Source organism: Thunnus albacares, chromosome 1 (genome assembly GCF_914725855.1).
Source record: "Thunnus albacares chromosome 1, fThuAlb1.1, whole genome shotgun sequence".
Lineage (NCBI taxonomy): Eukaryota > Metazoa > Chordata > Actinopteri > Scombriformes > Scombridae > Thunnus > Thunnus albacares.
Window position 1 is genome coordinate 38,724,201 of NC_058106.1, and position 15,750 is coordinate 38,739,950.

General features: G+C 38.9%; 2 protein-coding genes across 5 annotated transcripts in view; one reads left to right on the forward strand and one right to left on the reverse strand.

The window, feature by feature from the left end:
* Nucleotides 1-12,698, forward strand: part of LOC122987122 (USP6 N-terminal-like protein) — a 35,709-nt gene extending 23,011 nt beyond the window's left edge. For all 4 annotated transcript variants that reach the window (XM_044358792.1, XM_044358802.1, XM_044358812.1 and 1 more), the window contains 7 exons: nt 3,124-3,172; nt 4,425-4,545; nt 4,764-4,858; nt 5,020-5,085; nt 6,766-6,865; nt 7,732-7,884; nt 8,652-12,698. In XM_044358792.1, coding sequence (XP_044214727.1) covers nt 3,124-3,172; nt 4,425-4,545; nt 4,764-4,858; nt 5,020-5,085; nt 6,766-6,865; nt 7,732-7,884; nt 8,652-9,340 — 1,273 coding nt within the window. In that variant the 3' untranslated portion in view covers nt 9,341-12,698. The remainder of the gene's footprint in view (nt 1-3,123; nt 3,173-4,424; nt 4,546-4,763; nt 4,859-5,019; nt 5,086-6,765; nt 6,866-7,731; nt 7,885-8,651) is intronic.
* The window catches only part of LOC122986896 (NLR family CARD domain-containing protein 3-like), a 1,497,050-nt gene that overhangs the window by 53,796 nt on the left and 1,427,504 nt on the right, over nt 1-15,750 (reverse strand). The window lies entirely within an intron of this gene.

A 15,750-nucleotide genomic window follows, 5' to 3' on the forward strand; every position in this document is an offset into this window, starting at 1 on the left:
TTCACAGTTTTCTAACGGAACATCTGAGTATAATTTTCATCAAGTTTGGATTCATTTCACTGAATATTTTTTAAAAACATTTTCCTTCACTGTTTTGATTTGTCAGTGGTGTGTTTCAAGTTACTAAGAAATTAAGATAAAGCCAGCGGTGGAATAAAGGTTAATTTATGGCAGGTCGCTCGACACTTTTGATAAGTGTTGCTCAATAGAAATAAAAGAGTCATGTGATGTTTTCAATTTATGCTTCAGCAGAAGAATTCAGACGTCTCCATGGTAACCAGACACTATCCTCCAGCTGGCTTGTTTAGTTACATAATATCACCCCGACCAGGACTAATTAAAGTAGGACGTTACAAGTTATATAAAGTTACAGACCAAAATATCAATAAGGAAGTTCAGGGAAAACTACAATCTCCATGGCAACATTAGTAACACTACTCAATCACATTGTGCAACAAAATATGATGGTGTGACATCACAAAATGCTCCAGGTGCACTGAAAAAAACACTTTTTTCGGTCGAAAATGCGTCATTTCTGTCGAGCGACCTGCCATAAATCAGCCTTAACCCTAACCCTGAGTACATTTACTAAAGTACTCTACTTAAGTACAATTTTTGAGGTACTTGTACTTTACCTGAGTATTTCAGTTTTATGTTATTTTATACTTCTACTACTCTACATTTTAGAGAGAAATATTGTACTTGTACTTTTTCAGCTTTAGTCACTATAACTTTTCAGATTAAGATTTTTACATAAAACACATATGATCAAGTTATAAAATACAACACATTATTAAAGATTAAGCACTGTGAGTTCTTGTATAATATCAGTGTGTAGTTGTGGCTCCTTGTCTTGTTGCAGATGTCAACAGGTGCGTTTCCATCTACTTGTTTTTATTCATATTTTGAAGTGGAAACTCTGAAAATTTGGAAAAAAAAATGTCATGCTTGGCTAAGGTGTAAAAGTAGTTGCGTGGATAAAAAGCAAATGTAAACAGACTTAGTGAATAAATGATGACGTACGTGAAGCATGTGACTCTAGTACTTTGACTTCAGTGAAGGATGTGAATATCTCCTCCACCACTGGATAGAGCAGCTCAGGTGTCCGCATACTTTTGGCCGTGCCTTGTAAGTCTCATTGTTCATTTCCAGGTTGCAGAGATCATCACTTTGGATGGAAAAAGGTTTTTATGTGCTGGTTTAAAACACAAACTGTTCCCGACCCCAGTGTGAACTTGGACTGAGTGTGGGAGAGGTAGGGCAGGCTGTTTTGGACGACGTTGGTTTTGTTTCTGGTTTTGGAACCTGATCCTCTAACAGAGTGATGTCACTGACAGTTTAATAGACCGCAGGCCTGTTCGGGAGCGGCAGTGGAAAGTCTGTGGCAGCAAAACGTTTCAATATTTAACAGGAGTTCAGCGGCCCCTGAAAAAAATAACCTTTTTTTAGTGACAGAAAGCGAGAGAGAGAGAGAGTGTTCTGTGTTTTCCAGGTTCTGTTTTCTGTGAGAGAAGTCTCAGACATCACTGTGTTTCAGTCCAGTTTAAACAGAGCAGAGCGTGACCTCGAAGTACAATCTTAGCTGGAGTCTAAATGTTTTATTAACTATTTAGCTTCACTATGGAGAACCAAAGTCTTCACTTCCTGTCTTAACCCCTGTTCCACTAGCTGCTCAGTGTTCTCCAGTCCTGGTCCTGCATGTTTCAGACGCTGCTCCAACACATCTGATTCACATGAATGGGTTGTTATCAGGTCTCTGCAGAGCTTGATGATGAGCTGATTATTTAAATCAGGTGTGTTGGAGCAGGGAAACATCTAAAACATTCAGGGCAGAGTTCCCCAGGACCAGGACCAGGACTGGAAAACACTGGACTAGCTTCTGTAACTCTGATCTCTCATGCAGCATTTCTTTCATCTCTTTCTGAAAAATTAAAACGTGTTCCTGGAGTTTACTTTAGACGACTCTGCATCCGCTGCAGCACTTAAATATTAGAAACTGAAACCTTTGTGATTTAAAAAAGATTAAACAAAGATTACTTTCTTTCAAAGAAAAAACTACAACTTTACCAGCAACGCAGGTACTTATGTCATTGCAATTTGATTTCTACCATATCAATTAAATTCACAGACACTCTTTTCTGAAGCCATATTCCCAATTTTTTTTAAATTTTCAAACATGTCTGAGCTAATGTCTATATGTTTTCACAATTACAAGATTCATTAAAAAATGTAAATAAATAACATAAAAAACGTTCACGTGAACCTCCAAGTGGTAAATATGAGATGGAAACTGTGAAGCTCCAACATATCCGACTCAGCACTTAATAAAACACACTGTAGGTGCCACATCTGTTGTTCATAATCAAACCCAAATGTAATGGATATGATGCAAATTAGTCAACAGTATTTTAAACCCTCAAGCCACCAACTCGGTGTTCATTCAACCCTCCTGAGTTCACACGAAGGCTCACATGACCTTAACATGGGAACCTCTCCGATCCTTCTCATCCGTCCGATGTAACATGAACGCAGCGTTGGCCTGCAAACATCCAGGGATTATGGGAAATAGTGTTCGTTAAAAACATAATATATTGAATAAACAAGTTTTTTTGTTTTTCTGTCTCCACATGACATACTGTTGGCTGCATTTTTAGTTATGTTATTAGTTATTAGTTTCACTTTAATTCTCTACAGGGAATCTTTTATAGAATATATATTAAACACAGTTCAGGACAGTTAAAATATAGATTTTTTTTCTTTTTTTGATCTGTTTTCAGAATGCATGATTGATTTTAGCTCTTAGTGATCAACAGCACTTTTTACATTGCATAGTGGCATCATGTCCAACTGTAATCTTCACTTTGAAGACTATAAAAGTTCTCAGTAGACATGTGGACAACGTAACAAAATTACAACATATACGGTTCATCATACAGTAAACAATGAACGATTTCAGACACAACCTGTTTCCTCTTTTAAAAATTCATATAAGCTTTACTAGCATTCATGTTAAAGTTAATTACAATATAACAAACACACTTTTAACATAAAACCGTTGATTGCAGAGACTCGTTCATCTCCTTTACATTATTTCCCTCCTTTCTCGTCCTCTCTCCTCTGCAGGCAGCAGTCTCTCTTCCACGTCCTGTCTGCGTATTCAGTCTACAACACAGTAAGTGGCTGCTTTCCCTCCATCACATGAAACACTCAAATACCAGTTTAACTCAATTTAACTGATAAAAATCTATATTCAGTTCAGATTTTTTTTTTCTTTTGCTGAGCAGAGCTGAGACTTAATTTGCTTTTTTCCACAAGTGACTCATTGTGCGCTGCCAGAGTTCAGTATGTTTTGCTGGTGTATTTGTTCAGTAAATCCTGCTGATCCAGCACTCTTATGGATCTGATTCAGACGCTGATGTTTTCATCAGGACGTTTTTAAAATCCACAACTTGTGGAAATAAGCAGTATGAAAGTTGATAGTTTCTTACTGGAGGTGGCGTAAAAAACATGCAGGTGATGTTTAAGGCTGATCATTTCAGGTATTTAATTAAGAGCCAAGACAAATCAGCTGATATTAATAATACAATATGTTGATGTTGAGGTTCAGACTTCCAGCAGATCATCTGTCAGTCTGGCAGTAATTCAGTGTTTTCTGTTGATAGATATTTGCAGTATTTCCTGTCACCACGTCACAGTTTTATAAAGACTTCTAAAAAAGAAAACAAAAATGCAAATTCCAATATCTGCCAAACTGAAATACTTCTGAGACTAATATTGTTTTATGCTGCTTGATATGATTCTCTAGAGATTTCTGTAGATGCAACAATATTGATATATTTGCTCATTATTATCAGGATTTATAATAATTTGAAATTTCAAAACACATGAACGTGGATGTTTTAAAAAAAAATGAACAGAACTGCAAGTGGAAATTAAAGGTAAAGTAAATCCAGGTAATTATGTGTACAAAGAGACCTGCGTACTGTGTAATAATATTAATATTAATGATAGTTCACCAGCTGAAGGTTTTACTAAACGGTACTGATGCTGAGTAACACTTTACTCTAAGTTCCCCTCTTTAGCGTTTCTAATCTGTATTATAATCAATTAATAGATAGTTTATAACACTAAAATGTAGTTATAAGCAGATATAAGGGCATTTTAAAGTGTTTATTAATGTACAATATTTGTCATCAGTTATAACTTCTCCTATGAAGACATATTTTATATCATTACAACTGTGTTTTACTATATATACTACTGCTATACACTAATACTACTATATATACTATAGCTGTTTATAAATATTAAATAGAGATATGTAAAGTAAAGCGTTAACGGATCCTTTGCTGTACGAGTTCAAGTTCTGCAGCAGTGGAAAACCTAGAATGTAATTGTGTTTGATTTTGTCGGGTCGCCTGCAGGAAGTGAGCTACTGCCAGGGCATGAGTCAGATCGCTGCCCTGCTGCTCATGTACATGAACGAAGAAGATGCCTTCTGGGCCCTGTCACAGCTGCTGACCAATCAGAAACACGCCATGCATGGTGAGACGGTGATTCACACACAAAGCCAATTTGTTGCATGTTTTCAAGATGAAGTGCTGCTTAAAAAAGAGGAAATAGATGTTGAAGTGATTTTCAGATCCTGCTCTTTGGCTCTGCAGGGCGGCGGGACTGATTACAGGCTGCGCTGCTTGTGATTTACACTCCTATTAAATGGGATTAAATCCTTATTCTCTCTTCTTCTTTTTTTCTTTTTTAAGGGTTTTTTGTTCCCGGGTTTCCCAAACTTCAGCGGTTCCAGGCACATCATGATCAGATTATTTCCAAACTCATCCCCAAGTTGAAGAAACATCTGGTGAGATTGTAAAGAAGTTCATGACAGAAAATGAGGGTGAAGACACAACACTGCAGCAAGACGACTGATGTATGATGACATTTAATGTGATGTGATGCCTCGTATAAACCTCTCTCTCTCTCTCTCTCTCTCTCTCTCTCTCTCTCTCTCTCTCCCTGCAGGACAGAGAGCAGATGTCTGCAGGGATTTACAGCACTAAATGGTTCCTACAATGTTTCATTGACAGGGTGAGGAACCTGTCTGATTGATGTGTTCCTTCTTCATCTGCCTCCCATGTCATCCTCTTTATCTCACCTCAAACTTATAACAAACCTGCATCACACTGAAGTCAGAGAGCAGCTTGTTAAAGCACCAGTTCTGCATGTTAAACCCAAATAACTACCATCAGCCTACACTTCTCATAAGTGCCAGTCATTTCCCAAAACATGCAGCCTTATTTTAGCTCTTGTAATAATTTGAAGAATTCTCCAAGTACTGAGAATGAAACCTTCAGGTGATAAACTCTCACCAAAACACACGTTAGCAGTTATTATGGTTATGATCTCACTTTTAAAACAATCTTTTATCCCGGGACTAATTTCCAGATATACATTCCTTCTGTATAAGTCAGTCTTTGACCATTTAGCAGGACAGATGTCCCGCCTACGAGTAGCTCTGATTAGACAGACTCAGCTCCATGAAGTCTAACTAAAACATTCCAGCTTGGAGGGATGCACAACTTGTCAGTTCATCCACAGCATCACTGCCTCACTCCAACTCCTCCGACATCGCTTCCAAAAAGTCCCCAAAAAACACTGATTGCATAGTTTGTCATGCGATACGGCTCCACCGCCAGCTGCTGTCTGTTCGCTCCACAGTCCAGCTTACTGGTTGTTCCAATGATGTAACAGCAATGTTTCCTCTTCTTGTCCTTTCCCACACCCTCCACGCTCGCTCTGCTCGCCTCAGTCGTTCTGTAGAAAATATAACCGTCTTCTTTGTCTGAACTCCTCATCATCATATTCGCTGCCTGCCTGTTTCATCTGAAAGCGTCACTTCTGTGCAGAGTTACTTTTTTGCTACAACTCTGAGAAGTTATCACATACGTAACTTTCAAACGTAAGAACAACAGCAAGTTATCAACAAATCTAGGAGTCATGCTAGCTACTATATTTTTACATTATACCTACTATAAGCAGGTATAATCATCCTAGTTTAGCGTGTTAGCATGCTAGCACTTGCTAATTAGCACTAAAGACAAAGCACAGCTGAGGCTGATGAGAATGTCGTTAGTTTTGCAGGTTTTTTGGTCATAAAGTATAGGCCAAATTACAATTTTGAGCTCATCATGGATTTTTTAAATTTATCTTGAAGGGGAATAATTGTGGAGATATTTTACTGAGACCACAAATACCAACATCATGGTGGTGCTAGAGGAAAAGTGACCAAAGTCATTAGGATTCATCTGAGCCAAATTTCATGTCAATCCATCTGATAGTCGTTGAGATCTTTCAGTCTGGAGCAAAGAGGTGGACTGACTGACATCCCTGACGCCGTGCTGCTAGCGTGGATTGCCTTTTTTCACAATTTCACATGATTCCTGCAGAAATAAAGCCTGCTGATATTCGAGCTCTGGGACATTGCATTAGAAGAGAGCATTAAAAGCTGTTAAGCTAAACTGCTATTAGTCCCCTCCATGCATGCCCACAATCCTGCGGTGGTGGTCTGGCAGTGTTCGGCCACTGTCAGCACTTCTTTGTCCTGCTGAGTCGTCTCTGGGCTCAGAGGGGCCAGCGAGCCTCTGAGGTCTGGGAAGGAACCAAACAACCTTCCTGACTCCGGCCCCGGAGGAGAGCTGCAGATATGCGAAACCGTTGGCATAAACAAACTGGCAGTGATGTTGTGATCTCTCTCCTGTGTTCCTGCAGACGCCGTTCACCCTGACCCTCCGCCTGTGGGACATTTATATCCTGGAGGGAGAGAGGCTCCTCACCGCCATGTCTTACACCATCCTGAAGATACACAAGAGTAAGGATGTGACAAATACTTCACCACAGAAAGTTAAATCATCTTCTGCTCGGGCTGTCAGTGCTGCAACTGAAGGATTTAGACCTCAAACAAACAAATTAAAAACACTAATTTGGATGATTCTCAGCTGTTGTTTGCTGCAGGAAAGACTGAACGTTTGGATTCAGCCACTAATTACTCAAAGATTGGAGCAATTTTTAACACCTCTTAAAGGAATAGTTTGACATTTTGAGAAATGCGCTTATTTCAGAATCAATACGTCTCACATGTCATTGAGGTAACTATGAATCACTGCCGGGTTAGCTTAGCTTAGCACAAAAACATATCAATCTGTGGTTTTTTCTGGGGTTTATGTGCCAAACTATTTCCTTGGCCTGCCGCAGTAACTTCCTGGAGTCTCTGGCAACCTCACAGTGACGATAAGTTGACTTCTCCTCGTCAATTTTTATATCCACAGAGTTGAACCTTCATGTGGTTAAATTACCGTTACAATCTGAAATATTAAAACGAAGTTATGAAAGTTTGAAAGTTGGTTTTGAAAGTATAAACTGCGGTTGTAAAATTGAAAAATATGATCTGAAAATGAGATTTGAATGTTTTAATAATCGCTTCACTCTTAATGTTTTCACTGTTACAAATCTGTCAAAAAGTTCTGAGACTTGCTTTGCAGACATTCAACACAGTGTTTTTCAGAGATTCAGATCTGCTCTTTCAGCTTTGCATTCTGGGATTTCTGACAGGATTTTCAGATTTTATATCGTGACAGTAATTTAACCTCATAAACCTTTTGACTTTCCATGAAATAACCTGATATTGTCTAACACAGTTGTCTATGTGTTGGGTTTAATGTGTGTGTGTTTGTGCAGAGCGTCTCTTGAAGATGTCACTGGAGGAGCTCCGAGAGTTCCTGCAGGAGCGGATCGCTCAGACCTTCTTCTACAGCGACGACGTGATCGTGGAGCAGCTGCAGGCCTCCATGACTGAGCTGCGTAAGATGAAGCTCGACCTTCCTCCTCCAGGTACACGACCGCTTACAGCACCGAAATCTGTCAATACTGAGATACCTGAGTTCATCCTGTTTAGTGTGACGATCGCCTCAAGATGCACTGAAGGATAAAAAAACGAAAGGAACCTTGATACATGTGCTGCAGGAGGGAAATGGCAGTAATTACCGAGAACCACAGAAAATGTGAATATCAGAATTTAATTTAAAAAGCTGAAGTGTTAATTTGATCCTTGTTAACCAAAAAGTGATAGTAAAATAGACAGAGGAATGTTGAAAGATCAGATAACTGCAGGAATTAAACAACTAAACTTGAAAAATGTGCACATAGTATTAGCAAAGTGGGGTAAAGCTGAAAATTATTTGCTGGATATGCGGACCAACAGTGAACCATGTCAACCAAGACATATATTATATATATATATATATATATATATATATATATATATATATATATATATATGTGTGTGTGTGTGTGTGTGTGTATATATATATATATATATATATATATATAAGGACAAGTAAGGCATAATGTAACAGTCAGTGTTTGTTTTTCACTCTCTTGTGGTTTTAATAGTCATTTTGTTTTGATGTCTAACACACTGGATTTACTGACTGTCCATCCGTTAACTAACAGATATGGTAGATTTATGCTAACTGTAAAGTAAAGATCATCAGTTGTTTGTTTGCTTTGTGAGGAAGACATGAATAAATAAAATAAACATAAGTGTCGTTCAGTGCTGTATGTTGTTAAGACTCTTTATGCACCTGCTTTGTTTTCAGGGAAGCCTGATGAGTTGCCTCGTAAGCCTCTGGGCCAGGAGCTGCCGGTGCTGCTGAGTCCAGTCCAGCCCTCCAGAGGGAAGCCGTCCTCAGCCAGCGGTTTCCCCAGAGCAGGCCTGAGCCTCCACATCATCTCCCACCAGCCTGACTCCATATCCCCAGACCAGAGCCCCTCCAAGGACCCCCTGGAACTCCATGCTGCGGACGAGGAGGAGGCCCCGCTGCCTTCCCCAGACCCCGTCATCATCCACAGCCAGGCCCCGCTCACCCCCGACGGCTCCCCGCTGACGGGGCCTCCGCCTTACCAGCCCCCGGGGAGCCCGGCGGCGGTCCAAGCGGATCAGCCACCGCTGTCAGATCAGGTTAAGGATGAGGTGCGACCTGATGCAGCTCCACAGATCGCAGAGGTTCCCTCAACAGACGATCCCACTGTGGACGGTCACATGACTGTGAGCACTGACCAATCCTCCTGCAGGGTCCCGAGGACTCTCTCGACGCCCGTAGCCGCCCCGCTGGCCTCGCCGGCTCCGGGCCAGGCTCAGTCTGAGAGTCTGACGGCGGCAGAGAAGGCAGAGGACAGTTACCTCGTCCAGCTGCTGGAGCAGGCCTCTGCTCTGTCCGGCAGCGGGAACCTGAACAAGGACTCAGGTGCAGCGTCAGAGGAAACACAGGCTGTGGACATTTCATGAAAAAAGCTCCAAAATGCAGATTGCATGTGTGTGATTGGATTGGGTTATGTGTCAGTGGCACAAATTGGCCTTTTTCACCTGTTAGGTTCAGATCAGGCAGTTCAAACAGTTTGGTGGTTGATGTTACCATTAATGTTTTGTTCAAAAACTAGACAAGTATGATTTATCAGTCAAGATTATCAGTGTCAAGCAATAATTGCTTAAAAATGCGTCGTCAGTTTCAGGACCAATATTAATTTTGGTGATCTAATTTGTTGGTTTTAAAAAGGTAATGTTATTATTTGACTTTCTTTAACTTTCTAAAATGTTTTGTAATGACTCTTAAGAAGCAAATTTTCTTCCTTGTAGGTATTTAAATCCGTTTTCACATGAAACAGAAGATAAAAGTGCAACATCAAACATGTTTGAAAATGTCAGTGAAGACTGTCGGTCGGCCAGGTTGTCAGATATCTGGAAGTATAAAGTCAAAAGCAGGATAACTTCCTGTTTGGTCCTTAAAAAACACAAAAAAACCGCTCAGCAGGGTTCGTATTTATCAAGCGTCTCAGAATCCCTTATAGTGGTTTTACTGAAAGTTGAACTAAAAACAGTTTCGGTCCCAGTTTGTTTCTTACTGTATGATGTTTCCTACACTGGTTTCCAGCAAAGAAAAGGATGAGACCTGGGGCTGAGTGTGACGTCGCTGATTTTTAAGTAGAAATAATAAAGATGTATCATAGTTTTTCTGACTATTAAAGTTTGGAATATTAACAGTAAAATCCAAAAATGCAGAATATAGCACTACGTTTTCATGTGTAGGTTCTATTTGTCGAGGCAAATAACTTGATTTGTGATGTGTGCAAAAGTAAATGAAAAAAAAGAAAAAGAAAATTACTTATTATATCATAACTTAAATGTCATAATCATAATCTTCAGAGATCCTGGATAGTGTTCCAGACAACTGCAGCAGTATATAAAAATGGATTTTTACATAACAATAATAATAATAATAATAATAATAATAGTTAAACTCCCTCTTGTTGCATCGTCTGAGTTAGTTAACTATCCAGGAGTTGTATTCTGTAAGTGAGACCTGATGTAATTTGCATAATTCTTCTTTCCACTGTAAGAAATTTTAGATTTTTAAAATGTGCCAGAAGTAGATGTTTTCAGGAGGGAAGTTTGGATATGACCCTTATAAGCTTATTTATTAATTTAGGAATCTACAGCTTGTTTTTAAAGAGTTGTAGAGATCTGGAGCACCAGAAGGTGGCAGTATTTAGTCTTTTGACTAAAAGTGTTTTTTGTGTCATGGCCTCCCCTGAGAGCTGCTTATCTAGAATACAGCCTAAATAATTAACAGCAGTTTTTGCTGCTGCTGTCTGACCAACAGTACCGTAACTGAAAGTTCTGCATGTTGTCTTAGTTTGACTCATGATCCAAAATGATGGCCCCAGTTTTCCCTAAATGAACAGAAAGTTTATTACCAGACAGTAAATCTGCAGTATTCTCCACTCAAAATGACTCTGGAGCTCTCTGACATATTGGCAGAGATAGAAGTAGTTTCCTCAATTAAGAACAACAATAGAATAATTTTACTCCTACGACTAAAAGTAGGGAGACAGCTAATAAATTTGGGCACAGTTGCCTCGTCATGAGTCCTGTTCAGCCTGTGGAAACAGTTGTGCAGTCGTCTTTGGCTCTAGAGGAGCTTTAATAACCACTGATGATGTCACGGTGATGTCAGCAGTCGAAAGCCTGTGCTGAACACTGAAGGTTTTAACAATGTGGGTGTTTACCAGGCAGGTGCATTATGGGAAGTGTAGGATCCAGTGTTTTTTGGAGCTTCAAACTGAATGTTAAGATATCTCAACTTTTGATTTGGTCTTTTGCAAATCCCTCAACTTATGGGAGTTTAATACTTCATGATAGTAATGAATAAATGAGGAGACATTTAAATCTGCAGCAGACGTCACAGTAACAAGTAAACTCCACCTATGAAAACCAGACATGTGGTTTTAATTTTCAAAGACATTACAAATATTGGTTTCGGCCGAAATAAAAATGGAAATAGTTGAAAATCAGATTACAGTCTGTGCACCTCACCTTCCACCACACCACCATCACTACCACTGTGTGTTTCTAAAAGACTCCTCCATTTAATCCTTTTAATAATTTATGCTATTTGCATTTTGAGAAATTATGTTAATTTTCCAGGATTTGTGACACTTCCTGTTTGTCTGAAAGGCTTTGAAGGAGTTTTATTGTAGAGAGAAGCGTACGGAAGTCTCCGAGGCATCACCCTTTACAACAAAAGAAACACTTTTGTAGTTTTTTGTAACGTTTCGTCAGACAACAAAATGTTTCCTCAGTCAGCCTTTGTAAAACGTTTGCTAGCAGAGTTACACTTTTATTTTTTGTACTAATGTCTTTGATGCCTTATTTGGATCGGCTTCAGTTCTTCTGTGGACGTTGTTGACATCGAACCCTGCCAGCAACAGAGGAAGTAATATAATTTGACTCTACACATGGAAAAAAAGCAACTTTTTCAGGAGTTGGACTGAACATGAAACCTCTGACATGGTGAGCTGGCTCGCTGTTATGATTGTACGCATTGAAACCTATTGAGCTCATTTAATATTTCATAAGTGGTTTTTTCTAGCTCAGTAATTTATTGTTTTATCCTCTTAGAAAGGCATCCAGGTCACTTAACAAATTGTTCTCACCATTTTTGAAGAACTGGAAAACTTTCTGCGTTTCCATGGAGCTCCTCGAATTGTTAAAATAGGCTTTGTTGTTTTTTTTTTTTATATTTAATCTTACTGAGAAGAATCTGGATGTAGATGTACCAGCTTCTGTTAATTGTGTTTAGAAATGTACAGTATTGTAGAACCAGTAGGTAAGAGTTAGGACCAGTTTTCCCCATCTGAACGTAGAGAAAAAGCATTTCTTCAACTGTGTGCTTAGAAATAGTGAAAGGCTGACATCTTGTGGTTGGTTTAGATAAAGCATGGTTCAACCCTGAAGAGTAGAAATGTAGAAGAGTTTTAAAACCTCTAAAATTATTCTAGTTGACAACATTAGAAATATTCCAAGTTGAACAATTTAAAGCCGTTATCATGAAATTGGTGAATATGTTCTGTTTTTATATCATTTAACTGTGTTTCAGTCTCAAAACTTTTAAATAAGTAAAATCAAAGAGTAAGTTATAGTAATTAAATTGTTAAGCACTTCAGGTTAGAGAACGGAGGGAAAACATAGTGTTTTATTCCTGGCTACAGATTTATTGTACATTGAAATACGCAGCAACTTTTGTTAGAAGTCTGAAGAAGTCGATGAAACTCTGGAGCTGAAAAATTACAACTTTTATCTTCCTTGATTCTTTGTGTCTCGCCTTTTGTCTATTATGAAATACAGAGAAAGGTTATTATATGCTTATTTGTAATCCCTGAAAGAAGAAAACAATTACATTTCAGTAATATAGTTTGTATAATAAAAAAAAATGAATAAATAAAATGTGTGGACAAACTCACATAACACCTATGTTTGAAATAGTGGGCGACTTTGGCATCCAACAGCCAGAAAAAAACAAAAAAACTGGACTTTGGGGGATTTCTTTTCAAATAAAGGCAACATTTCTGAGGTAAAGTAGTTGATTAATGGTTTTTTTTACCAGGTTAGATGAGAAAATTGACACCATGTCTGTCCTCTAGTTTTTATCAGGAACAAGTGGTTGCAGGGTTGCCAACTTTGGGTAATTCTGTCTGGAATGCGATTTTGATGCCATGGGCTTAATCACGCGTACATGCACGCGCACACGCACTTAATCACGTGCACATATTTGGACTCAATTGATCATCAGGGTTTAAAACAGCATGCAGTTTATACACGTGATGGGAGCGGGAGTATAAATCTCAGATTTAAGGATATAACCTGACTACACCACAATAGACAAACACTAATCCAGTAAAGGACACACAGGTTCATTCACTCATTCATTCATGAAAGTCAAACATGTTGTTTCCGATATCAAAACTACAACGTTTATTTCACACACACACACACACACACACACACACACACAGGCACACACAGTCAATCAGCCAAATATGACCATGAACCATTAAGTGAATCTGCCAACTAATTTGTCATATCATGACATACAATATGTAATGCAGCCAATACAATCTGACTTAAAAATAGGCTTACCTTAAAGCTAGGCTATCTAATGTGTTTTAGAAGCATTTTTGTTATATTTGTTTAAATTCTCTGTACATCCCGACAGCCATCAATAAATCAAATGAAAATCCAGTATCTGTGACCGTTGCAGGCCTGTAATAAACCCGTCCAATCATTTCATTCAGCCTGAATGAAATGTCATTTTATAGCAGGTTTCAATCTTGTTCTTTGACTTTTGTTAGTGGGATGTCTTTACATTTGAATAACAGATTGTGCCTTTGAAAATATTTACCAGAACAGTAATTCATCTAGATACAGTTTTCCTGCTTTGAATCTGTTCATGTCTCTCTATCAGATGATGTCTGGATGGCCTCTGTGTTTCTCTTTCCTCCTTAAACTTTTTCTTTCAATCTTTTTGACAGTTCTTCACTTTCTCCTTGTTTTTCTTTCAGCTATATTACATCCCGCAATTCTTCCTCACTTCTGTCTCCTCTCTCCTGATTCCTTCACTCACTCTGAAAATATAAGGAGCCTTCCTTTAAAAAATTGAGGGAGCATAAAGCAGAACTTACATGGTGTTAATTACAGAAAGTGTGGACAAAACACACAGTGGGGATGCATCATCAGCCGATCTATCTAAACTACCAAGCAAACTTCACATTAACAAGTAACGTTAACAGGCTAAAGCAGCTACAGATAGATAAACTGGACGGTTCAAACACTGATGTCAATTTTAAAAAACTTAAGCTCCACTTCTTGCTGAGGAGTTTTTGCTAGCTACTTACTTTGTGGTCCTTTTTCTGACATTATTATTTGATGCTGCATGTCAGTTAATGTCATATATGATCTTCTGAACTAACGATTCATTCGTCTGCCTGCTGGTTTCAGCACGGAGGGTTCATTTGATTAAAACACCCGCGTAGCAGGAGTGGGCGGTGGATTGTTGGTCACCCCTTGTCAACAGTAACTGCTGTCTCCGTGTCTCATACAAGGATACAAACAAATCGAGCGCTCCTGAAAGATGCAACAGAAACTGCGATGGAAAGCAGGTCTGAACCTTTAACAGCTGTAAAGTTATATCTGCATAAACGCTTTTTCTGAATTTGAGAGGTGGCTCCACCACAGCCCAGTGTATAACTGTAAAAAAAAAAAAAAATTAGTTTAACCATCACTCTATACCAAAAAGACTCTGACTGTCCATCTCTGTTGCTGTCGCAATGTTTTGGCGTGAGACTGAAGGTGAAAGCGTGAGAGTTGGCAACCCTTAGTAGTGAACACAACTCTGAGATATCATCAGCTTTTAAGTTGATATGTTGAACTTGTTAGCAAACAGTAACTTATTTCCACATCCAGCAGTTACGGAGCAACATTATCATTCATGTGGAGTCGTGTTTCTGTCCACCTGATGAATGTAAGTCCAATATTCACTCTCTTTTAGCTCTGTTTTTGGTCTCCACCAACTCCCGAGTGAATATTTAGCTGCTAAATGCTCCACTATGTTCACCAGCTAGTCTACAGCTAACTGTGTCTGTTTGGTGCTGAGCAGGTAGTGTACAGCGGCTTTTTAGTAGTGAAGACAGTTTTTTCTCTGAAAACGACACTATGAGACGCTGAGAGTGAACCAGAACAGTAAAGTTGCAGCCGGACAGATAAACAATGAGCTGAAACTCACTATAAAGCTCCGTAAAGCCGAGAGGAGCTGCAGAGTCACTGATAATTCTCTGTAGGTTCATCACTACGAGACACAACCAACACATTACACACTGTGAGTTCAGTCTGTGGTATTATTTTTAAAAAATATGAATTATAGCTCCTTTAATTAATACACACTCAATATGCACAAGCAAACATGTTTATGACCCTTCAGCGTTTTGAATAATGCATGTTTCCTTTCATGTTTGGCTGTTTTCTCCATTTTAGATTTCTGTGTCACAGAATAACTATGAAATACAGCCTACAAGCCTTCTGCTAGTCCGTCCTAGTTATAGACTTAAAGGAGGTTCACAGTTTTCACAGTTGGTCTTAAAACAACAGTCAGGAGCACAAATGAGCAGTGAAAGAGGTTTTCCTCGCTGTAATCATTCCTCCTGTTCATACTGGATATTAAAAGATCCTTCAAATGTGCTTTCAGTGGAAGTGATGGAGGCCAAAATCCACAGTTTTGTCATTTAAAAGTCTGTGTGAAGCTTCTATTCAGCTTCATCAGTCTGAGTTAATCATATCAAGTGGATATCTGACACATTTACAGTCTT